The 26,264-nt window shown below is 43.6% G+C and overlaps 1 protein-coding gene across 1 annotated transcript in view; it reads left to right on the top strand.

The window, feature by feature from the left end:
* Positions 1-20,132, top strand: part of BUD31 (BUD31 homolog) — a 46,377-nt gene extending 26,245 nt beyond the window's left edge. The window contains exons 2-5 of the mRNA XM_082260149.1: positions 5,446-5,551; positions 11,817-11,939; positions 13,814-13,980; positions 20,008-20,132. Coding sequence (XP_082116275.1) covers positions 5,458-5,551; positions 11,817-11,939; positions 13,814-13,980; positions 20,008-20,058 — 435 coding nt within the window. The 5' untranslated portion in view covers positions 5,446-5,457 and the 3' untranslated portion in view covers positions 20,059-20,132. The remainder of the gene's footprint in view (positions 1-5,445; positions 5,552-11,816; positions 11,940-13,813; positions 13,981-20,007) is intronic.
* Positions 20,133-26,264: the final 6,132 nt, after the last annotated feature.

The following is a 26,264-nucleotide window of genomic DNA, read 5'->3' as shown; positions in this document are numbered from 1 at the left end:
TGCTTTGGGACGTCTCATAGGTTAAAAAGATCAGGAGCTGTCTGTCAATGAACAAAAGAGAAAATAAGATTTTTGATTTACCATACAATTCATTTCTCTGTTGTTCATTGATGTACACAGCACCCACCCCTCTGTGGAGTTGTATTTCTTCTGACACTGCTTGTAACAAAACTGAGTGGCTATAGCAGAGAGAGGGAGTATACCCCCTGGAACTGCCCATAGGCGTAGCCTTACTTTTTTTTTTTACCTGCCTATTATCCTACTCCTGTAGAGGGCAGTATAACTCAATGGTTAAGAAGATCAGGGTAAATGAACATCAGAGAAATAGATTTTATGGGAAGTCAAAAATCCCATTTATTTATTTATTTATTTTTTTTCCAGCTAAGCCTATTTTTTTAATCTGTTACATTTGCTGTATTTCATTTTCATTATTTACATTTTCTGTTTTCATAAACTTCAAAATGTCTCCTGTTTATATAATTGTCATTGTTTTCAGAGCCTGCATGATTTGCACCCCTGCCTGCCTAATCTGTCATACAGGTTCCAATTCTCCTAACGTTATCATTCTGGGTCATAGTGTTCCAGCCAAACTCCTCACAAAAACTACACTGACCTGTCTGTTTCAATACTCTCTCTGTTTGTGACAAGCACAGGGCTGACAGTTTAGAGCCCATTACCTGAAGCAGTAAGCATTTGTTTTCATTTGTTAGGTGATGTGGTTCCATACATTTTATGTACACAGGAATATAGTGGGGCACGAAAGTGAATATATGGAGCTGATATGCCATCAGTATTGTTAAATTCTTCAACTGATTCATAATTTGTCAACATTTTTATTTACATTCAGCTGCAGTGTTCTAACAGCACACATACTCTAAAGCTGGCAATACATGAATCAAAACTCAACCGGTTCAGCAGGGACGAATTTCCATTCATGTGTGGCCACTGCGGTTGAACAGAACCGATCGACTTCTGTTCAATGCCCTGTAAGATAAAAGCTGCAGGCAATAAGCTGCAGAGCTGATCTATATATTCTGACAGCAGGGGGAATCTTCGTGCTGTCAGAATGCAATAGCGCATCCACCTCAAATATGTGAAGGGGAGTCAGGTTTTTTTTTTTTTTTTTTTTTTAAATCGGCTGGATGGAAAAACAACCCTATGTTGCCAATTTTAATACACATATATTTTTTCAGTTCAGCCTGTTGCAGAATGTAATCAAAATAGCCAGCATTTAAAAAAATGCATGCAGGTCCCCCTCCAATCCATACCAGGCCTTAGGGGTGCCCCTCACTCCAGAAGAACAAAATAATGGTCCCCCCCCCCTAATTTATTCTAGATCCTTATCCGAGCATGCAGTCTGGCAAGTCAGGAAAGATGGGGGATGAGCGTTTGCTCCCCCCCTCCTGAACCATACCAGGCCATGTGCCCTCAACATGGTGGGGGTATTTCGCTTGGAGGAGGACCCTCCCTGGCAAAGCACCTTACCTCCATGTTGATGAAAAGGGCCTCTTCCCCCACAACCCTGGCCCATTTTGGTTGTGGTGCTGCAAGGCGTGATTTATCAGAATCTGGAAGCCCCCCCCCCTAGATTCCCCCCTTCCCATGTGAATGAGTATGGGGTACATAGTACCTCTACTCATTCACCAAAAATGTACAAGTGCAGATAAATACACAACACAGTTCTTGATTTAAAAAAAAAAAAAAAAAAAAATCTCCCGATGCACATCCATTGTCAATCACATAGTCCAGCAATGTACGTCAGTCACGATGAAGGATGACCGCACCCACTACTTGCCGCCACCAAATAACACACTGCATCTGAGCACCTCAAACCAAAAACACTATTTAATTTGTTTTTATTATTCAACGCTCAAACGCAAACTCCCCTATCCCCCCCCCCCCCCCCATATCTCCTTTCTTCTTTTTTTTTTTTTTTTTTTTTTATTGAGAAATTACTGAATAACTTCTATCATTTCTGGCTGTGGTCATCTTGAGTATAGACAGGTGGTTCATGTAGCATTTACTTCCTGGAATCGGTCTGCCCTTAGCTCAGGCATGCATACAGGAGAGTGTGCTTAGCTGAGAAAGCCCCTCCTCCTCTTCTCCTCCCCTCCTAAAGACTCTTGGGATATATGACCTTGTTTGCCTAGGCAAGGAACTAACTGAAGAAATGTAAAAAAAAAAAAGTTTAAACAGGAAAATATATAATTTTTACTTCTCTTATTACTAATGCTACCAGCATGAGGATTAAAAATATACAATGTTGAATAGGAGAGTGAAGTTCCACTTTAAATCGGCAAAGTGGTTGGGGTCAGTAACCTTACAAGGAGATGGGGCCGCCCTTGATGTCACTTACCATATACAGTGCAAGTATTCACAGCGCTTCACTTTTACACGTTTTGTTATGTTACAGCCTTATTCCAATATGGAATATTTTCCTCCAAAATTCTACAAACCCCACATAATGACAACGTGAAAAAATGTGTTTGAAATCTTTGCAAATGTATTAAAAATAAAAAACAAAAAAAATCCCATGTACATAAGAATTCACATCCTTTGCCATGACACTCAAAATTGTGCTCAGGTGCATCCTGTTTTTCACTGATCATCCTTGAGATGTTTCTACAACTTGATTGTAGTCCACATGTGGTTAATTCAGTTGGACGTGATTTAGAAAGGTGCACATCCGGTACCATCCCTACAGTGAAGCATGGTGATGGCAGCATCATGCTGTGGGATGTTTTTTTTTTTTTTTTTTAAGCGGTAGGAACTGGGAGACTAGTCAGGATCGAGGGAAAGAAGAATGCAGGAATGTACAGAGACATCCTTGATGAAAACCTGCTCAGGAGCGCTCTGGGCCTCAGTTTGGGGCAAAGGGCCATCTTACAACAGGACAACGACCATAAGCACACATCCATGATAACAAAGGGGTGGCTACGGGACAACTCTGTGAATGGCCTTGAGTGGTCAAGCCAGAACCCAGACTTGAACCCAGTTTGAGCATCTCTGGAGAGATCTGAAAATGGCTGTGCACTAACTCTCCCCATCCAATCTGATGGAGCTTGAGAGGTCCTGCAAAGAAGAATGGGAGAAACTGCCCAAAAATAGGTGTGCCAAGCTTGTAGCATCATACTCCAAAAAACTTGAGGCTGTAATTGGTGCCAAAGGTGCTTCAACAAAGTATTGAGCAAAGACTGTGAATACTTAAGGCCCGTACACACGTACCGATCGTCGGCATACAAACGTCGGTGGACGAAGGATCTGCCAATTGTACGCGTGTTAGTATGGTGCCTCCGACAGATGTCTGCGCACAATCCGCGGACAAAAGTCTTTCTTGCAAACATGAAAATTTTTGTATGCCGACACCAGAACGGACGATTGTTCGCCTGTCAGTACACAATTCGGCCGACAGACCGCAGATTTGCAAGACTGGGCATGCTCAGAAAATAGAAAACACAGGGAAAGTTAACCATTACATGACATCACTTCTGCAGTCGGCGGACAAAATTCTTGTGCTGTCCTTGTGCTGTCTTTGCACTTTTCAGCAGACACCGACATCCCGGGGAGAAAAGAGGAACATTTGTATGCCGACCATCGGTACGTGTGTACGGGGCTTTACTTGGGATTTTTTTATTTTTCTTAAATCTGCAAAGATTTCAAACAAACCTCTTTCATGTTGTCATTATGGGTTATTGTTTGTAGAATTTTGAGGAAAATAATGAATTTAATCCCTTTTGGAATAAGGATGTAACGTAACAAACTGTAGAAAAAATAAAGTACTGTGAATACTTAGTCCCGGTTCACATTTGTGCAATGTGGGAATGCTGCGAATATTCAGCGTGATCCTGCATTGCATCCGCACCCCTGGCAGTTCACACTGCCATATGCGATACGCAGGGGGTTTCAATTAGAAGTTAACAACACCCCCAGTTGCGATCACATATTGCAGTGCGATCTGCAAGTTCGCACAGAATCGGATCGCACTAGTGTGAACCACTATGCGATCCGATTCTGCTGCGGATAAAAAAAGGGTCAGGTGCGTGTTTAGTGCGGATGTGGTGCGAATTCAGCCATACAAAGTGTATGGCTGAATTTGCATAGCAGATGAGATCGCATGTAATTTAGGAGCAGTGCGCTCCAAATTACATGCAATCTCTGTGATCGCACTAATGTGAACCGGGGCTTAACGAGTGCACTGTATAGACATGTGTCCCCATCTCCTTCAATAATTTAAGTGGCGGAGGAAGCAGCGTGTCAGTAAATGGGATCCAAATGACGGAAGGAAGGGCCTGATATGGATTCTGGAGGGAGGGATCTTGCACCGTATTTATTGTTTATGTATTTATTAAGGCTCCATTCACACCTGGGCGTTTTTGAGTGTTTTTCAACTCTAAAAACGTTCCAAAACGCCCAACAAGTAAAACCCCATTCATTTAAATGGCCCCTGTTCACATCTGAGCGTTTTGCAAAACGCCTGTAGCTGAGAAAAAAGTACATGAGCTTCTTTTTGGGCTGATTACCAGCGTTTTTGAAAGAGGTCAATGCCTGCCTCCAAAAACGCCTCAAAAAAACGACTGAAAATCGTGGTAAAATCGCGGTAAAAATTGTGGTAAAAAAACGCGGTAAAACGCTACGCTCAAGTGTGAATGCAGCCTTAATGCTGGCTCTTTTTGTTTACATTCTGCTGCCAGTGGTCAGTGGGAAATCCCTACTGGTAGCAAGGATGAGTCACTGGTTGTTAGGACGCTGGCAGGTGCCGGCTTCTAACAAGCAAAGCTAAAACAGATCTTTGTCCATTTACTGTACATCTGTTTGCCCATATGAATGCATTGTGCTGTACGATTTCATCTATCAATGGACAAATGAAAAATGGACAGTCAGAACGCCTATGTGAAAGGGATCTAACTGCATGTCTGTCATTAAGAAAAGTAACTATTTTACTGAAGATTTTGTTTATTTGTCCATGTTCTATTGTTGGTATGTATCTTCACTGCAGGTATGAAATTGCAGAACTGAGATTTTTGTAGGGAACAACCTTAATATGCTCATGGTATTGCTGGGTACTAAAGTTATCACATTGGAATTACCAGCAGATTAGTTAGAGGTCTGCTTTTGTAGACTTCAGAGGGTTTAATTTAGAGAAGTCATTGTATTTAATGGTCACTGAGTCTTTACCTCTCGAATACATGTACATGAGAGTATAAGACATGCCTATATCTGGGGACATATACTATACTTTGAATATCTCCTTTAGTACATGTTGTGTTTCCTAAATCATGAATTCAGTGCCACCAATTTTGTACCATGGTATTGTCTAGCACACGTGTTGAGAATTTCATAATTTTTCAGTTTTTCCTATACTTCATGTTGAGAATATAGTGTTTCATTCAAAATGTGTTTTTAAGTAAAACAAAACTGAACAGAAGTCTACTTACTGTTGCACAGGTAGTCGGACCAATGCCAAAAGTAAAGCGAAGCAGGAAGGCTCCTCCCGATGGATGGGAGCTGATAGAACCTACATTGGATGAGCTCGATCAGAAAATGAGAGAAGGTAAGAAGGCATACCTCTTTGTGTAAGTCTTACATTCCCCAAAACAAAGAACAGTAGGACTCCCATCAAACTTTATGATTCTCGAACTATAGCCCAGTCACAGTATTCATACATAACGCACATACACCCACTTTGGGATAGATATAATAAATGTACAACTTTAAAGAGGAAGTAAACTCAGCTATGAAAATCAAACTTTTACAATGTATTAAACGTACATGCAATATAATTACATTTCACATTAAATATTCACATCATAACCGTCTAGAAATACCTTTATTTTAAAGTTTATCTTTTTCCTCTTCCTTGGTGTAGGCACCGCCATGTCTAGTCCTGTTTTTTATGCTCCCCCTGCTGCCGTCATTTCCGCCCTTACTGTAGTTGTAAGACTCTGTGTAAGACGTGCTCTCTGTCTCTCACTGTCTTGGAGGAATGCTTGGAATTTTCACTCACTCGCTCCCTCCTCCCCCCTCCCCCCTCCCCTTGTGTAAACTGTCATGCTCACTCCCCCTGTGAGATGACAGGAAGCTGGAAAGAACGGCATAGCTAATCGCGAGACTTAGCTGTGCCCTGACAGAACAGGGAGAGTTCAGAAACGGCATGCAGACGTGCCGTGGATTAGATAACACACTGGGCATGCGCAGATGACGTCACAAAAAATTACAGGAAGGATTACAGGAAGAATAAACAAGTAAGAAATCTTTTACAGGCATCTATCAACTGCTTTGTTTCTGCAGATTAGAATAAGCTGAAGTGAAAATTATGAGTTTACAACCTCTTTAAGAGAGTGTGGATACAATTGTTCTCCATGGTCCCACAGTATGTCAGAATGTGGCCACCCTCTCTTGCTTGTTTCCGAGATGGACTAGGGGCTATGGATTATGGGATTTTTCGTGTACATAGAGCAGTGCACATGACCACAACTAACAAGTTTTATTCACATCATTTTCTCACTGGGCCATTAACAATCTGAATAATGGCTTCCGCCGTAAGCAGCTCTGATGGACAAATCTGCAGCTTTGGTTGAGAAAATCTTCTCCATTATGCAAATGTTTCTGAATACCACACTTGGGTAAATGTACACCTTGCTAGTACCTGGTTTGACCCCCTTTTTGACCCCCTTTTGCCTTCAAAACTGCCTTAATTCTTTGTGGCATAGATTCAACAAGGTATTGGAAACATTCCATATTGACATGATAGCATCACACAGTTGCTGCAGATTTGTTGGCTGCACATCCATGATGCGAATCCCCTGTTCCACCACATCCCAAAGGTGCTCTGTTGGACTCAAATCTGGTGACTGGAGGCCACTGGAGTACACTGAACTCATTGTCATGTTCAAAACCCAGTGGTAAGATGATTTGAGGTTTGTGACATGGTACATTTTCCTGCTGCTGGCACCAACAACCATGCCACGCTGAAAGTCACTTAAACCCCCCTTCTTCCCCATTCCGATGCTTGGTTTGAACCTCAGCAAATCATCTCCACCATATCCAGATGCCTAAATGCATTTAGTTGCTTCCATGTGATTGGCTGATTAGCAATTTGTTTTACCAAGCAATTAAACAGGTGTACCTAATAAAATGACCAATGAGTGTATACTTCATAACCAGGGTACCTCTAAGTTTTTGGTGTTTTTTTGCCCATAAACCCTCTTAATATACAGACTGTAATTCCCTGACCACAAGACATAACAGCTGTTCAGAGTTTGATGTTGACATTCATTATTCTCTATAGTTGCCTCTTATGCAACTCATCAGGATGATGCCAAGAACTCAGAGTAAGCTGCAAGCAGGCTGCAGCAGAGAAGAGACGAGGATTCCTGCATTAGAGGTCTGTAGTAATAATTAAATCAACTCTGTTGCGAAGCTGGAAAAAAATACCAAAAAACAAACCTGACCTCCTAAAAACACATATCTTTCCCCATTCCTCTGATCTTTGCTTTGTCCAAGAGTTATCCAGGAGTGTTGGATGCCGGTCTTCTCTTTTCTTTGTGGTTTCCTCTGCTGACTCCTACATAACTACTGTTCCCATTAGTGACAGCTTGCAGGAATAAAATACAGAATGCAGCCACCCCTCATTTATGCTACCTAAACCCATGCCGAGTTATTAGGATTTTTTTCAAGAACATTTTTGCATATCTTCATATATATTTTTTTAATTTACAGTCAGACTTATTGATGTGTTCCAAACTTCGCTTTCTACTATTACTAAATAATGGTATATTATCAGCTATATGCCAATCTTGTGTAACTGCTAAAACACACCCTGATTATTACACTGCAAGGATTTTAGCTCACTTTTTGCCAATTCACATTTAAACACTAACAAACATTTATACTCCCATCAACATGTCATTTCTCAAAGTGATATACGAATGTTAGTCTGCCTTCATTGTCCTTACACACAAAAGTGTCTATTTGTAAGAAGAAAAAATGCTGTGCGAATGTCACAGCATTATATATGCAGCTGTTGCATATAATTCCTGTAATGTGTCAAATACTATTTTTTTTTTTTTTTAAGATGGTCAGCTCCACCTAGTGGCCAGATTGCGATATTTCCCTGATTTTATGTTTTTCAGGAAAACACCACATTATAGCCACTAGATGGAGCTGACGATCATAGTAAATAAACATATTAGACTTATTATGGGGATTCTTCATAACAGCAGATGTGTTTGTGTATGTATGTGTATATATAATATATATATATGTGTGTGTGTGTGTGTGTGTATATAAAGAGCTGCACGAATAATCCTTAAATGGCATTTCCACGATTCAGTGCAGAGCCGTCCTCTGCTGACAGCTGTCCAAGAAAAAAAAAAAAGGCAGCTGGCAAAGTTTGTCACAACATTGCTCAGCACTGAGAGATAAAATACATTGGAGTTTTCTTTACTAAAGGCAGTTGCTGTAGATCTGAGGGGAACGTGCAAGGAAAATAAAAACAACATTTTTGCTTGCACATGAATGGATGATAGAAATTAGCAGTGCTTCCCCTCATTACAGAGCTTCACCTCAGATCTTAAGCAACTACTGCACTTCCAAGTGTCTTTAGTAAATAAACCCCTCTGTTTGATTTGGTTCTTTTAGATCAAATGGATGAACTTGGGTCTGCAAATGAGGGCAGTTTACCCATTTAAAGACCTAAGCCTTTTTCTGACATTTGTTGCTTATAAGTTAAAAGCAGTATATTTTGCTAGAAAAAGACTTTGAACCCCCCAAACATTGTATTTTTTTTATGCAGAGACCCTAGAGAATAAAATGGTGATCATTGCAATATTTTATGTTGCACTGTATTTGCGCAGCAGTCTTTCAAAAGCAATTTTTTGGGAAAAAAAACACTTCAATGAATTGAACAAAAAAAAAAAAAAAATTAAACAGTAAAGTTAGCCAAGTTTTTTTTTTTTTTTTTTTTGTAGAATGTGAAAGACGTCACGCCGAGAATTATGATCTTTATTCTAAACAAAAAAAAAAAATTGTGATTCTCGTTTTATCCAGAATTGTGTGTGTGTGTATGTGTATATGTGTGTATGTATGTATATATATATATATGTGCCTTGCGAAAAGTATTTGGCCCCCTTGAACTTTTCAACCTTTTGCCACATTTCAGGCTTCAAACATAAAGATATAAAACTGTAATGTTTTTGTGAAGAATCAACAAGTGGGACATAATCATGAAGTGGAACGAAATTTGTTGGAAATTTCAAACTTTTTTAACAAATAAAAAAACTGAAAAATTGGGCGTGCAAAATTATTCAGCCCTCTTAAGTTAATACTTTGTAGTGCCACCTTTTGCTGGGATTACAGCTGTAAGTCGCTTGGGGTATGTCTCTATCAGTTTTGCACATCGAGAGACTGAAATTTTTGCCCATTCCTCCTTGCAAAACAGCTCGAGCTCAGTGAGGTTGGATGGAGAGCGTTTTGTGAACAGCAATTTTCAGTTCTTTCCACAGATTCTCGATTGGATTCAGGTCTGGACTTTGACTTGGCCATTCTAACACCTGGATATGTTTGTGAACCATTCCACTGTAGATTTTGCTTTGTTTTGGATCGTTGTCTTGTTGGAAGACAAATCTCTGTCCCAGTCTCAGGTCTTTTGCAGACTCCATCAGGTTTTCTTCCAGAATGGTCCTGTATTTGGCTCCATCCATCTTCCCATCAATTTTAACCATCTTCCCTGTCCCTGCTGAAGAAAAGCAGGCCCAAACCATGATGCTGCCACCACCATGTTTGACAGTGGGGATGGTGTGTTCAGGGTGATGAGCGGTGTTGCTTTTATGCCAAACATAACGTTTTGCATTGTTGCCAAAAAGTTTGATTTTGGTTTCACCAGAGCACCTTCTTCCACATGTTTGGTGTGTCTCCCAGGTGGCTTGTGGCAAACTTTAAAGGACACTTTTTATGGATATCTTTAAGAAATGGCTTTCTTCTTGCCACTCTTCCATAAAGGCCAGATTTGTGCAGTATATGACTGATTGTTGTATTATGGACAGAGTCTCCCACCTCAGCTGTAGATCTCTGCAGTTCATCCAGAGTGATCATGGGCCTCTTGGCTGCATCTCTAATCAGTCTTCTTGCATGAGCTGAAAATTTAGAGGGACGGCCAGGTCTTCGTAGATTTGCAGTGGTCTGATACTCCTTCCATTTCAATATTATCGCTTGCACAGTGCTCCTTGGGAAGTTTAAAGCTTTGGAAATCTTTTTGTATCCAAATCCGGCTTTAAACTTCACAACAGTATCTCGGACCTGCCTGGTGTGTTCCTTGTTCTTCACGATGCTCTCTGCGCTTTAAAGGGACCTCTGAGACTATCACAGTGCAGGTGCATTTATACGGAGACTTGATTACACACAGGTGGATTCTATTTATCATCATAAGTCATTTAGGTCAACATTGGATCATTCAGAGATCCTTCCTGAACTTCTGGAGAGAGTTTGCTGCACTGAAAGTAAAGGGGCTGAATAATTTTGCACGCCCAATTTTTCAGTTTTTTATTTAACAAAGTTTGAAATATCCAATAAATTTCGTTCTACTTCATGATTGTGTCCCACTTGTTGTTGATTCTTCACAAAAAATTACAGTTTTATATCTTTTGTTTGAAGCCTGAAAAGTTCAAGGGGGCTGAATACTTTCGCAAGGCACTGTGTGTGTGTGTGTGTATATATGTGTGTGTGTGTGTGTATATGTGTGTGTGTGTATATATATATATATATATATATATATATATATATATATATATATATATATATATATATGCATGCATACATACATACATACATACATACATACATACATACATACATACATACATACATACATACATACATACACATCTGCAGCAGCTCTTCGCCATCTCACAGGCTTGGCTGAGACTAGCAGGAGGCATTGGTTCCAGCTATTAGTCAAAACCTGTGAGATGAGGGTTCAATCGAGCTTGGCTGTGTGGCTGACTAGACGCAAACAGCGTGGCTCTGGATCGAGCATACACAAGTGCCCCCCTAGGAGCTGGCTTCCCGTGGGGACAGTCAACAGGGGGAGGATCCAGGAGTATGGGCGGGGGACTCCAGAAGCAGATTGGGGTCGCTCTGTGCAAAACTATTGCACAGAACAGGTAAGTATAATATGTTTTATTTAAAATAAAAAATTAAAGCTTTATTGCCGGTTCACACTTCTGCTATGCGGGAACGCTGCGGATATGCAGCGTGTGCCCGCATCGCATCCGCACATCTGGCAGTTCACACTGCCATATGCGATACGCAGGGGGTGTCAATTAAAAGTTAACGACACCCCCAGTTGCGATCGCATATCGCAGTGCGATCTGCAAGTACGCACAGAATCCGATCGCACAAGTGTAAACCACTATGCGATCCGATTCTACTGCGGCTCAAAAAAGCCTCATGTGCGTGTTTGGTGCTGATACAGTGCGAATTCAGCCATACAAAGTGTATGGCTGAACTCGCATCCGCACATCAGATCGCATGTAATTAGGAGCAGTGCGCTCCGAATTACATGCGATCTCCGCAAACGCGGAAGTGTGAACCAGCACTTATATTTGCTTTCACAGAAAGTGGCATCAACAGCAAAGCAATAGAGATAATAGAAGGTACTTTTTGAGTTTAAAAATACAAACTTCTTTGTTATTAAAAAAATAAAAATAAAGTTTAGTGTTAGTACTGATTTAGTATCTCTCTTATTTCAATATTATTTTTACGGGTGTAGAGTTTTGGGTATATTTGACAAAATTGCATTTTTTGTGTTTGTTCTCCAGCTGAGACTGAGCCTCATGAAGGAAAGAGGAAAGTGGAATCTCTGTGGCCAATATTTCGCATTCATCATCAAAAAACTCGTTATATATTTGACCTCTTTTACAAGAGAAAAGCTATAAGCAGAGGTAACATTTTCTGTTTTTTAAGTTATATTCTTGATGATTAATATTTAGCATTGTTTATTTCTGGAAAAATAACACTGGATTTGAATTTGGAAGTATAAATCAGCCAAAAGGAGGGCCCTAAATGGCAATGACCTGGCTATTGTGCCAGGTTAGAAAATTGGCGGAATCAGGTTGGATAAAATGAGTGTGCTTTTCCAGCCAAATGAGCTGTAATTTTATAGCCAGCCTTTTCTGTAATTTATACAGTTTTTCTAAGCCTATAAGGTCATTCTACTGCTCCCTGGTTTAGCATTCTGAGTTTCTGCTGCTTCCTAGGTAAGCTTCCGGTGTACTGAATAAAGATAATGATGATTATTTCCGGTCAGGTGATAAGACCAGAGTTCTTAGGCCAGGGCAGTTACTGACCCCTTTATAAATACCAGGTTCTCTACTAAAGATGAGATCTTCCCAGAGTTCTCTACTCCCCTTTCCTCCTATAAGCACCCTATTATGATTAACCTTGTGGTTATATCACAGAACTACCTGTAATTTGTAAGAATCAAATGAGTGTTTCAGCCCATTGGTGTCCAGCGAGTAAAGCGATGATTCCTTTTAATAGAAAATAATTTTAAAGTGGTGTTAAAGCCTTTTAGTTTAGCGCATTGAGCACAATAAAATAAGCATTCCCTAATAAACTATTTAACATTTTTATCCAGCACTTGCCGTTTACAAGTTTCAGTGTTGCTTCTGCTCTCCGTGCTGCTTCAAAAAGTTAATGGGCAGTGCAGTTAAGAAAATTAAGAATGGACAGTGTAGTCTTCAGTCAGTTTCTTAGATTTGTGAAGAAAGTGGCAAGGAGGAAGAAGGAGCAGGAATGTGCCTTGCCATTCTGTATTTCTATTGATGTACACAGTGTAGGGAGACCCAACTTTATCCCCTGCATGCATGGATGGCTGCATAGGATGCTGCAAGACAAAGGAGTCACCCTAAATTGAGAAACTTGGGGCTGTGATCATGGCACCAGCTTAAACTGGCGTATAGGCAAGGATTAATATAAAGTAGCTGCTCACTCAGCAAGTCATTAAATCGGCTGCAGAAAATGCCGATGGTTTAATATCCCTTTAAAGTTTGGCAAAGCAAGAGAAATGAAAATGTCCTCACCATGTGCAGGTCTGTGAATAAAAATAAATTTAGGGTTTAAACATGGTATGTAAATCTGTAGAATTGGGCATTGAGATACATGGTAAATAAAATACACCATGTCACAATGGCTGTTCAGTTTACTTTGTGATTTAAAATCTTTGTCTACAAAAAAGCGCCCTTCTTATGAAGGGTTAATATACTTTGAAAAGTACTCTGAAAAAGGATCATCTAGCGCAGGGGTAGGCAACCATTCAGGAGGTTGAGATCTACCAGAACAATATAGGGGATCTCAAAGTTCCCATTGGGGGATGGGGGGGGTGAGACTAACTGCGATCTGCCCGTCAGCTACCCGCGCGGTTGATGGGTACATCACGATCAACAGATTGCAGAGCCCTGATCTAGTGGTATCTAGACACTTCTCCCTGTGTGTAGGCACACTAGGTCATTCTGATCAGGCAAAGCTCCAAAATGTCTGGTAGTGACAGTGGTTACCCACCCCTTCTGGTTCCCACATATTCCTATTGGCCAGTGTGACAGGTCATTAGTGGTGGGCCAGGAGAATTTGTGGGTGAGTGGGTGCGGCAAGGTCCCACACAACCAGGAAGTATGGGAAGTTTCTCCATTTTTATAGGTGTTGTAATCTCTTGCCCTATTTTTGCTACGTACTCTATGAAATAAACGAAAGTTAAAAAAAAAAAATGTAAAGTGTTAATACTTTCGTGTGTCTGTGTTTTTTTTTTTTTTTCCCCCAGAATTGTATGATTATTGTATCAGAGAAGGATATGCAGACAAAAATCTTATTGCAAAATGGAAGAAACAAGGATATGAGAACTTGTGCTGCTTGCGCTGCATACAGACCAGAGATACAAATTTTGGAACCAACTGCATTTGTCGAGTCCCCAAGAGCAAGCTTGAAGTGGTAAGAACTTTCGTCCTGTTCATTTTCCCTTGAAATGTTCACTTTTATTTTAAAATGTGTTTTTTTTTTTTTTTTCTGAAAGAGATCTACGTTTTCCTTACAACCCTTTTTATTTTTAATTTTAAGTGGCACTGCAAATTATTAGTGCTTATTTAACCACTTAAGCCCCAGAAGGTTTTTTTTTTTCCCCTACAAATAGAGCTTTCTTTTGGTGGTTTTTGATCACCTCCTGCGGTTTTTTATTTTTTGTGCTATAAACGAAAAAAGACCCAACAATTTTGAAAATAAAATTAATAATTTTCTTTCATTCATTGATGGACACAGCCCAGAATCTTCTTAACTATTGGGTTATGCTGTTGGGGGATATACTCCTACACTCTGCTAAAGGAATTGTTTTTTTTTTTTCTGCCTAGTCAGGAGTAAGGACCTAGTTCCTTGCTGGTATCTCTGGTCCTAGCATTTTTTCCTATTTAAATGGAATTTTTTTCCTCATTTTATTATTTTCTGTTCCTGTGAGAACTATAATCAACTGCCGGACTGGGCGACGGACTGGATATTCTAGATCCTTAAGGTCTCCCTAGTCCGGCCAGCGAGGCCTCAGCTGCACGCTAGGTCGCTGCAACCCAGCCCCTCTGGACGAGTTAAACGTCTTGCGAGGGCGCATTCAAACTGTTCCCGGCCTAAGTCGCAGCGTGCCTCTTGGCCCGCAGCACTCCCATTCCAATGTTGCGGTAATCTGCCCGGAGCAGTGCCCACCTGGTTCCATAGTGTGGTAAGTAATGTCCCCCCCCCCCCCTCTCCCTTGGTGGTCTTTTGGGGTGGATTTGGGCCCCTTCCTGGGATGGTTGGCCCCCAACTCCCCCCTTGGGATCTGCCGGACTGGGGATCCATGTTATTCGTGGCTGGGCCCCCACAAGAATTTAGGCTGCGGCTTGCAGCCTGCTGGGCCATATGGTCAGCTTGGCACCTCCCTTGAACTGGGTGGCACCGTGGGGGCGCTTAATTTTTAGTGGCATTCATGCCGCCATTATTGTGTGGATGGGGGTATCCTGCCTGCGCATCCGCATTACGGCGGGCGGACCACCTTTAAGGGGGGGCTATGTTCTATTATGTCCTCTATGGTGGGCTCTTAAGGCGACCCCCCCCCCCCCCCTTGTCTTTTGCGGGGTCTCATAGGCGGTCCATTTTTGAACCCTTGGCCAGGTATCCCCTTGCGGCGGCGCAGTCGGCGCTATCACAATCGGCAGTCTCCCCTGATTTTTATGTTTCGGGGTGAACTTAGTATGTAGCGACCCTACTGGGTCTGCGTCCACGCACTTCGAGTGCTCTGTTAGTGAGGATGATTCCTCTTCTCCTGCAGCCACACATGAAACGGCACTGGTGGATGCACTGACTGTATCGGTGCGGGCAACTTTTAAAAATGGAGGATGCTGCTGCGTCTGAGGTGACAGCCCCCCTTGGTACCCGCAGCTCCCCAAAAACAGCAAAGGTATTCCCTTTTCCCACCTATTTTGACAAAATTGTCGCGAGTCAGTGACCTAAACGCAATATGTTGGTGCCTAGGTTGATGCGTAAGCTTTTTCGCTAGACAGTATCCCTTTGAAGAGTCCCTGTCAAAGAACGTGGACAGTCCCACCTGTGGTAGATTCTCAGGTTCCAGGCTGAATAAATCCACTCTAATCCGGTGGAGGAGTCTCCGGCTTCAGAGTCCCTGTCAAAGAACGTGGACGGTCCCACCTGTGGTAGATTCTCAGGTTCCAGGCTGAATAAATCCACTCTAATCCGGTGGAGGAGTCTCCAGCTTTTAAAGACCCCTTTGACAGGAAAGCCGAGACTTTGGTCTGCCACATGTTTACTGTGGCCGGTTCGGTCCTTAGGCCAGTGTTCACCATAGCATTGGTGTCCCAGACTTTAACGGCGTGGGCAAAGCTTTTACGCCAGGATCTGAGGGGGAAACGGCTTCCCCTTGCCCTTGCGGAGCTGGCGGACCAGTTGGTCCAGGGGTTGCATTTTGTCTGTGATGCCTCTCTGGATGTGGCTCCCTTAGTTTTTAGGTTGTGTGACAGCAGTGATCCTTCGGCGCATGATATGGAGGATATCATTAACGTTTTACAGGGGGGAAGAGTACTCTTCTTCCACAGGCTGCCAGGGGCAAGGAGTCTCGTCGCAGACGTGGGCCCTTTTTTTTTTTTTCCTCTGCTCATATGCAGCCTTTTAGTCTCTCAGGATCTCAGGACAAAGGATCGAAGTCTGTTGGGACCTTCTCCGGAGGTTCCAAGAGGACCTGGTCTGGTAAGCCGAGAGCGGATTCTGCCTGAAAGGGTGCTCTCACCTGTGTCTGAGGTGGGGGGACGTCTTCACTTCTTTCCTGACCCATGGACCTCCCTGATTCAAGTAATGGGGGTCCACGGGCTGATTTGGTCCGGCTACAAGATCAAGTTTCGGTCTTGTCCTCAAGTGGGGTTCTTTTGTTACAACCTGCATTTGTCCCCGGACTGCCTGTGGGGTCTCTTCATGACAGTGCAAGACTTTCTATTACAAGGGGTTATTGGAAATTACTGTAGGATTTCAGTTGGAAATTGAACTATCAAAAATCTGCTCTGGTTTGGTCCACTAAGTTGGACTATCTAGGTCTGACTTTGGACTCGTCTTCAGCCAGGGTGTTTCTTCGAGGAAAAAAAAACTCTAAAAACTGCAGTATGCGACTTGGCTCCTGTTGTCCAGCAGTCGGTCATCTTTCAGGACTTGCATGTGGGTGCTGTGCCTGATGCCTGATGGTACCTTCGATGTGGTTCCACTTGAGACCTCTGCAAAGAGAGATTCTTGGCAAGTGGGACAAGAATCTTCAGTTTCTAGACAATCTGATCCTGTTGAGTCGGGATACGAGTGGGTCCCTGATATGGTGGCTTCGCTCTCCGGCGCTTCGACAGAGCAAATCCTTCCTACCCCTGTACTGGACGGTGGTCTCCACGGTTGCCAGCCTGTCCGGGAGGCGTTTTGGGCACAGATGTGCTCAAGGGGTCTGGACTCTGGAGGAGTCAAGACTACCGATCAATATACTGGAACTTCAGCCTATAAGATTTGTTTGGCTCATTAAACAAATTGCCTTTTGGGGTGCCTTGTAAGGATTCAGTGGGACAATGCCATGGCCGTGGCGTATGTCGATCAACAAGGGGGCATAAGAAATGTTCTGGCGGTTCAGCAGGTAGCCGGCATTCCTAAAGTTCAGCTATGTCTCCGGTGGGGAACTTTCGAGGTGGACCTGTTGGCCTCTTGTCTCAACAGGAAGGTACATAGAATTGAGGCAAGGTGTTGGGATCCTCTGGCCGATGCCCCAGACACACTGGTGGCTCCTTGGGGCCAATGTCATCTGATATACGCCTTTCTCCCGCTAAAACTTCTTCTGTTGAGTTTTTTGCGAAGGATTAAGGCAGAAGGGATCCAGTCATCCTAGTGGCTCCAGACTGGCCTAGCCGGTCTTGGAACGCCGATCTGGTACGGCCAGTTGCAGATGCCCCTTGGGGACTTTCTCTCAGAGAAGATCTATTGGCCTAGGGGCCAATCTTTCATCCTGCTTTACAGTTGCTGGCTTTAACAGGTTGGCTGTTGAAAGCCAGGTGCTGAAGTATAGGGGGTTGTCTGAATCAGTGATTCCCACGCTGTTGAAGGCTAGAAAATCTACCTCCTAGGAAGATTTACCATCGCGCCTGGAAGACGTACATTGCGTAGTGTGAGTCTCTTGGGGTGTCATCCCCATTCTCTTTTGGTGGCTTGGAGAAGCGCCTGGCCTTGGTTACTGTCAAGTGCCAGGTTTTTCGGCCTTGGCGGTCTTCTTTTACCATCCTTTATTCAGGGGGTTCGCCACTTGGCTCCCCCAGTATGGTCTCTGTTGCCTCTGTGGGATCTCAATTTTGGTGCTGTCGGTTCTCCAGTAACCGCCTTTCAAAAATGTTTGCGAGCTTCCTCTGTTCACATTGTCCCAGAACGTATCCTTCTTGGTGGCTATTACTTCTGCATGCAGGGTGTCGGAGCTGGCGGCGTTGTCTTGACGTTAACCTTACCTGGTGGCTCACAGAGATAAAGTGGTGCTTCGCCCTGGTCAGTCTTTCCTTCCTAAGGTTGTTTATGGTTTCCATCTGAATAAAGACATTGTGTTGCCTTCCCTGTGTCCAAAGTCTAAACATCCTAGGGGCATTGCCTGGCATGTGGGTCTGGTGCTCAGGGTGTACCTTGCAGCAACCGAGTCATTTAGGAAATCAGCCTTACTGTTTATCCTTACGGATGGACCTCACAAAGGGTTGGTCACGTCTGCTGTGACCATTTCCAGATTAACAAGACAGACGGTGGTGCAGGCCTATTCCATCAAGGGTCAGGTTCCTTTGCTCCCTGATAAGGCGCTTTCTACGCGGGCGCTTAGTGCCTCTTGGGCTTTCCGCAATCAGGCATCGGTGATACAGGTTTGCAAGGCGGCCACCTGGTTGTGCACACTTTAAATAAATTTTATGGATGTATTGGCATCTGCGGATGCTGCTTTTGGCTGCAAGGTTTTGCAGGCTGCTGTTTGATGGGACCTGGCCCTCTTTGAGGGTGTATTGTTTTCAGATGAGCTCCAGTTGCTCCTGGTTGAATCTCCATGTTACCGTGTTGGCTAGGTTTAGCCTTTTGGGAATTTTTTCTGCTGTGTTATTCCCACCCTCATGTATAACACTGCTTTGGGACGTCCCAATTGTTAAGAAGATTCTGGAGCTGTCAGTCAATGAATGAAAGAGAAAAATATATTTGTCTTACCGTAAAATCCTTTTTTCTGATGTTCATTGATGGACACAGCACCCACCCCTCTATTGAGTTGAGTTATTTTTCTTCTAACATTGCTTGCAACAAAACTGAATGCCTATAGCAGAGTGTGGAAGTATATCCCCTGAGACTACCCCATAGGCATGGTAAAGCTTTTTCCTGCCTAGTGTCCTACTCCTGTAGGGGGCAGCATAACCCAATGGTTAAAATTCTGGAGCTGTGTCCATCAATGAACATCAGAGAAAAGGATTTTACTGTAAGATGAAAATCTAATTTGTTTACGTTGTTCTAAATCATACCCAATAAAAAAAGTTAAAAAAATATAGCTTATTCATCAATTTAAGCCAATGTTTTCTGCTACATATTTTTAGTTAACAAAAAATCCTAATAAACGGATATTAATTGGTTTGCACAAAAGTTAATGTCTACAAACTATGCAATATTTTTATGAAATGTTTATTTTTTTACTTGTAATGGCAGCGATCAGCGATTTTTAGCGGGACTGTGACATTGCAGCGGACAAATTGGACACCTAACTGACACTTTTTTTTTTTTTGGGGGGGGGGGACAGTGACACTAATACAGTTATCAGTGCTAAAAAAAAAAAAATGCACCCTTACTGTATTAATGACACTGGCAGAGAAGGGGTTAACAGGGGCAATCAAAGGGTTAAGTGTGCTCCGAGGGAGTGCTTTCTAACTGTGGGGGGGTGGCTTAACTGAAGGAAGATCGAGATCCATCATTTTTATCTTTTTTGGATGGTCATTTTTTTTGCCTTGGTATGCATGTATTTTGTACTATAGCACTTTAATACTATTCCCTGAGGGCATTTATCTGTTTACACATTTGGATCACTTTTCACTTGAGAGTGCATTGCAATAAGGTTGGCACCCTCTCTTCTCCCTGTTTAAGAAAGTAAATTTATTGATTTATCAAAAGGAAGGATTTTAGTTTGCACACTGTTGTTTAACCTCTTATGGACCGCCCCACGCAGATATACTGCAGCAGGGCAGCCCTCCTGCGCAAAATCTGGGGCGCGCCTGTGTAACGTTTTAGGATGGATATATATATATATAATATACTTTCTATGCTAGAATTACTCATGTCCGTCACATTCATCCCCCCAAAGAAAAAAAGAAATCTTAATGTCAACAAAAGTCAGCCTTATTGTGGGTTCATAATTTGTTCGTAAAGTTGGGAAATAATCAATATTTTCTATTTTCTTTGTTTTAGGGGAGAATTATTGAGTGCACACATTGTGGCTGCAGAGGATGCTCTGGATAAAGACTGTTTTATCTCTGCTTTTTTTTTTTTTTTTTTTTTTTTCATTTATAGTGTTGTTGTTTTAAAATGGTAACTGTTTGTTCCAGATATCTTGAGGCTATTCATTTTTATGTTTAATAAACTTGATGTCCACCTTTTTTCAGCGGTTTGTAGACTGTCTTTCTGATTATAATCTCTGGTATGGAAAATCCAAACAAGAATGATGGGTAAATTATGCAAACATACTATGCTCTGTACTTGCTGATAATCTTTATACAGTCCTCCTTATGCACAGATCAGCCATAACTTTATGACCACACTTTTTTTTTTTCCGCCTTTAATTCAGATTTAAAAAAAAAAAAAAAAAAAAGCAGTTTTCCTCAAAAGAAAAAGGGAGAAAAAAACAGACACATTTGGCCACTCAACGACAACCCACTTAATAGATAGGGAAGGCCCCCCTTACTCTCCAAAACAGCCCTGACCTGTCCAGGCATGGACGTCATCAGACCTGTGAAGGTATGCTGTGGTATCCCACACCAAGCCGTCAGTAGTAAATCAGTCCTGTAAGTTGTGAGGTAGGGCCTCCATAAATCAGACTTGTTTTTACAGCATGTCCCACAGATGCTTGATTGGATTGAGATCTGGGAAAATTGGAGTCCAAGTCAACATTTCAATATTTGTTGTTTGCTATCGGGGAATACCATGAAGGAGTGTAGTTTATGAGCAACAATGTTTAGGTAGATAGTACATGTCTGGTAACATCAACATTAATGGCAGGACACAAGGTTTCCAGCAGAACATTGCACACAGCATCACACTGTCTCTGCCAGCTTACCTTCTTCCCATGCTGCATCCTGGTCCCATCTCTTCCCCTTGATTCACACGCACCCAGCCATCCACATGATGTGAAAGAAAACGCAATTCATCAGACCTGGTCAGCTTCTTTCATTGTGCTGTGGACCAGTCCTGAAGCTCTGTTTTATCACGATTACATTATATCTTACATTTCTGGGGCTGTATTCTAGATGTGCGGAGAATGATCACACACACTTGTAGGTATAACATTTAATCAAGTAATTACAGATAACAAATGTAATAATGTTAGAAAATATAACAAGACTACTTAATTAAAGATGCCTTTTCTGCCACGGTCCCTCTATCTTATACAGTACAGCACAGATGATCACAATCAGATGCATGCATGATAGCAGCTCTGAGGCGAGACAATTTGTTCCAGGTTTTAGTTATGTAATATATAGGACTTGAATGTAAGGAAATTGATAACCCATTCCCTTTGTAAGCAACGTGACATTTAAAGGACTTGGTCAGTTTGTAATGGCATTTTTTTTTTTTGGTAGGAAGTCAGCTAAGGTAACCAGGACATTGTGAGCCAACTTTAATAAGGCAATATGAAATTTCCCCATCAAGCTCAAACACCCATTTTAAGTGCTTTTGGCTGTGGATCAGCATGGGCACTCTCACCAGTTTTTGCAATCTCTTGCTAAGGAAACCCTAGTTATTCTCTATGGCATTATTAACTCTCTTATTTTGTAGCTCTGTTGTTTAGTGATTGACTAATCTTGCACTATTTTAACCAGCAGCAGTAACAAATCGCTTCCTAGTCACTATAACCGTTACATCTCTGGCTAAAAATAACTGAAAATCACTGGTATGAATAATTTGTGGCAGTGATTAATCGCTGCTAAAAAATTGTTCATCTGACATGGTTCTAAACCTGGCCATGGAGAAAATTTGTCTGCCGAAACAGGACCCGCATCCAATTAGTTGCAGGAATCGTTTGGGTATTTTCACAGCTGATGGGACTGGCTGGTAAAATACACTGCTCAAAAAAAAAAAAAGAAACTCTTTGCAAACGCATCAGATCTCAATAGGGAAATATATCATCCTAGATATCTATACTGATATGGACTGGTTAATGTGTTAGGAATGAAAGGATGCCCCATCCCTGTTTGATGGAAATTTAAAATTATCAACCTACAGAGGGCTGAATTCTAAGATGCCTCAAAAATCAAAGTGAAAAAATGATGCAGCAGGCTAGTCAATTTTGCTGAAATTATATTGCAGCAATTCAAAATGGTACTCAGTCGTTTGTATGGCCCCCACATGCTTGTATGCATGCCTGACAACATCGGGGTATGCTCCTAATGAGACGACGGCTGGTGTCCTGGGGTATTTCCTCCAAAATATGGACCAGGGCATCACTGAGCTCCTGAACAGACTGAGCTGCAACCTGACGGTGTCCGAAAACATAATGTCCCCCTGTTCCACCAGGAGCCGGAAATGATGTAAAGGCGCAGTCATGGTCCTACGTAAAATTTATTGAAGTCAAATGCACTTACATGGATAAATATCTCGGTCTCCGGAACAGGAACGCCTTCCGCGTTCCAGCTGCGTTCCACCGGGAGCCGGAAATGACGTAAATGCGCCTTATGTCCCTACGTAGCACCGTGACTGCGCCTTTACATAATTTCCGGCTCCTGGTGGAACGCAGCTGGAACGCGGAAGGCGTTCCTGTTCCGGAGACCAAGATTTTTATCCTTTATTGCCCTGTTATCGATTTATACATGTAAGTGCATTTGACTTCAACACATTTTAATTAACCTTGAACATACTTCACTATTGAGACCCTTCTTTCCCTTCGGGTACGTGGTGTGGGTTTCCATTCCCCATTTTTTGCTATTGGAGGAGGAGTCGTTTTTGGAGCAATTTGAAGTCGGTGCCCATTCTGTTGCCTGATGTCATATCTATATCTGCTTGATTGACCCCCTATAACTGAAGGGGTGCAGTCCATCTGGTAAGCCTGCACACACTCTGGGTGTCCTCGCTTTCTGGTGGAGGTGTATCACTATTGTATCGATTATCTGTCACCGTTTAAATCCGGATATTTATTTTCACTTTATGGACTTTTTCCAATTTATGGATTTTTTGGATTAACTATTCACGGATTTATTTATGAAAAAAACTTTATCAATCATTTCTGGATTATTCAATATATTTTAATATATTTATGTATTTATTCTACTTTGTATTTTTGCACAGATATAATTTTGCACAGTCATTTATGTTTGCACTAGTGGTTTAGTTTAGTTGAGCTCAATCTTCTCTTAGTAAATAAGTATCAGTTTTCCAGAAAAAAATTCTGGCTACACCCACGGGCCGTCCCAGAGGGTATACTCCCTCTCTCTGCTATAGCCACTCAGTTTTTTTCTGTCTAGTCAGGAGTAAGGACCTAGTTCCTTGCTGGGATCTTTGGTCCTGGCCATTTTTTCTTTTTTCCTGGATTTTTCCTGTGAGATCTACAATCAACTGCCGCACTGGGCAACGGACTGGATCATCTAGATCCAGTGGTCACCCCGGTCTGGCCAGTGAGCGTGCGCAGACCTCAGCTCTGCACTAGTTCGGCCACTACTTAGCCCCACTGGCCAGGGGCTGGCCTGCGAGTTAAACATCTTGCAAGGTCGCATACGACCCGGTCTCGGCCTGAGCCGCAGGGTTCCTCCTGCCCAACAGCCCCCCCCCCCCCCCATTTCAGTGGAGAGGGGTTCTGTCTGGAGCGGCGCCTGCCTGGTTCCTGGTAGGGTGAGTAGCTGTCCCCTCTCTCCCCCTGGAGGGCTTTGGGGTGGAAGTGGGCCCCTCCTTGGGACGGTCAGACTCCCAGGTTCCCCTCCTTCTCGCAGACACTCCCCCCTTGCCGAGCCCCTCATCCTGCCCCCCCCTCCACATAGGCTTGGACTGTTTGGATGGTCTGGCCACTTTCAGGGGGTGCGGGGGGCAGGGCGCTGACTGGTGATGGGGGACGGGGGGTGTGCTGCCAGCGACTGGATGGTCGATTGTGCTGGGGAGGGGGGGGTTTGTACCTGGTGCAGGCTCCTGCCAGGGCCCCCCAGCCTGCCTGGATCTGTCCTGGAGGCCTGGTCTCCCAGTCCTGGGTCCCAGTAAGCCTCGTGGTGCCGCACTGGGCCACCATTTTGTTGTAGCCTGTGTGTTCTATACACAACAGCCATGTTTTTGTAGTCCAGCGGCCATTTTGCTGTGGTTTGCCATTGAAAATGGAGGCAGCCATGACAGTGGAGCCCTGTGGGTGTCGATTTCAGCGGTGAGAGCCCCTTATCCCCTGGTGCTGACTCCTGGCTCATTTTACTTCCTGATCACCCCACGTGTAGTGCAGATTATCCTGGTGGCTGCAGGTGCTTGTCTCTGCGGGTGGTGAGTCTGGTGGGGTTCTCTCCCTCTCTGCTGAGGATTGCTGGTGCTTTGTGCCTGGCAACCAGGTGGTGCTGCCAACGCGGTGGGGGTTTTCCCTTAGCAGTGTTTTACACTTTTTTTGTGAGTCTTTGGAGAACATTTCCTCACCTGATTGCCCCACCAGATCCCAACCATCCATGCACTGATGGCGGTCCTGGAGTCCCTTGTGTCCCAGCTAGAGGTGGCTTGCGGGCGACAGGCTAGCAAAAAGCACATCCCGCCTCATCTGTCGCATCAGATCCTGAATCTGATTTGGCCACCGCGGACGTAGGTCATCCTGCTGAGTCTGCAACCACACACCTGGAATCCTCTGATAGTGAGAATTATACCTCCACGTCTGCGACCGCACACGGAAAGGCGCTGGTGGATGCACTGATTGTATCTGTGCGTGAGACCCCGAAGATCGAGGATGCAGCTCAAGCGACCAGACTTACCACTAGATTCAGACAAGCCTTTGGCACTCACAAGCCATCCAGAGCTGCAAAAGTGTTTCATTTCCCTGCCTATTTTCACAGAATTGTTGCTAAAGAGTGGGGACGACCAAAACATCCCTGTGGGGTCCCTAAGCGCTTTACTAGGCGTTACCCCAATGAGAAGTCCCTTGTTAAGAAGTGGATTGTGCTGCCGGTGGTGGACCTTCTGGTTTCCAGATTAAACAAGGCAACCATGATACCGGTTGAAGAGTCCCTGGCTTTTAAGGATCCGACTGATGGCGGAGGCTGTGGCCTGCCATATGTACACTCTGGCTGGTTCGGCAATGAGGCCAGTATTCACCATTGCCCTATTGTCGCAAACTCTGACCGAGTGGGCTAAGCTCTTCGGCCGTGACCTAGAGGGGGAATCGCTCCTCCCTGCCTTTGCCCAGCTGGTGGACCAGCTGGTCTAGGGGCTTCAGTTTATCTGTGATGCCTCTTTGGATGCGGCTTCCCTGATGGCTCGCCTCTCTGTTTTGGCAGTGGTCCTTCGGTGTGTCTTTTGGCTCAAATGTTGGTCTGCGGATCGGACTTCAAAAAACGGCCTTGACTGATCTTCCTTTCAAGGAGATCGCCTGTTTGGAGCTGCCCTGGATGACATTAACATCTCAAAGGGGGCGGGGGGGAGAGTACTTTTCTTCCGCAGGCTACTAAAGGCAAGGAACCTCATCATAGACGTGGGCCCACCTTCTCAACTCATAAGAAGTTTTTTTATCCCACAGGGTTGACTGATAAGGGCTCGAAGCCTTTCAGGGCCTCTTTAGGAGAATCCAAACAAACCTGGTCTGGCAAGCCAAGATCGCACTTCTCCAGACCCGTGATCAAGCCTCCTTCAGCATAAAGGTGCGCCCTCACCCGTATCTGGGGGGGGGGGCATCTTTGCTGGTTTCCGGACCCATGGTGTTCCCTAGTGCAGGACAAGTGGGTCCACAAAGTCATTCGGTCCGGCTACAAGATCGAGTTTTGCATTTGTCCCCCAGCAAGGTTTTTTCCTTCCAACTTGTGCCTGTCCCCAGACCGCTTAACAGGGCCTGTTTGGGGTGGTTCAAGACCTGTTCCTTCAAGGAGTGATTGTCCCTGTTCCAACTTCAAAACGTTTTAAAGGTTTTTACTCAAACTTGTTCACAGTCCCCAGGAAGGAAGGCAAAGTGCGTCCAATCCCGGACCTCAAGGCACTAAACTGCTTTGTGCGGGTACAGAAGTTCAGAATGGAGTCCATTCAAACGGTGGTGGCATCCCTGCGTCAGGGGGATTTCCTCACCTCTATCGATATCAAGGATGCCTACCTTCACATTCCAATATGTGCCCGTCACTAGTGTTTTTTCCGCTTTGCTGTGGGAGAGGAGCATTATCGGTTTGTTGTGTTACCCTTTGGTCTCGCCTCTGCTCCTCGGGTCTTCACAAAAGTGTTAGCCCAGCGCTAGCCTTGCTATCCCAACGGGGGGGAATCGTGGTACTGGGCTACTTGGACGATCCCCCTGCGAGCAG

The sequence above is a fragment of the Pelophylax lessonae genome, assembly GCF_965119305.1.
Source record: "Pelophylax lessonae genome assembly, chromosome: 6".
Classification (NCBI taxonomy): domain Eukaryota; kingdom Metazoa; phylum Chordata; class Amphibia; order Anura; family Ranidae; genus Pelophylax; species Pelophylax lessonae.
Note: the sequence above shows the minus strand (reverse complement) of the source record. Positions and strands in the feature narration are given on the sequence as shown.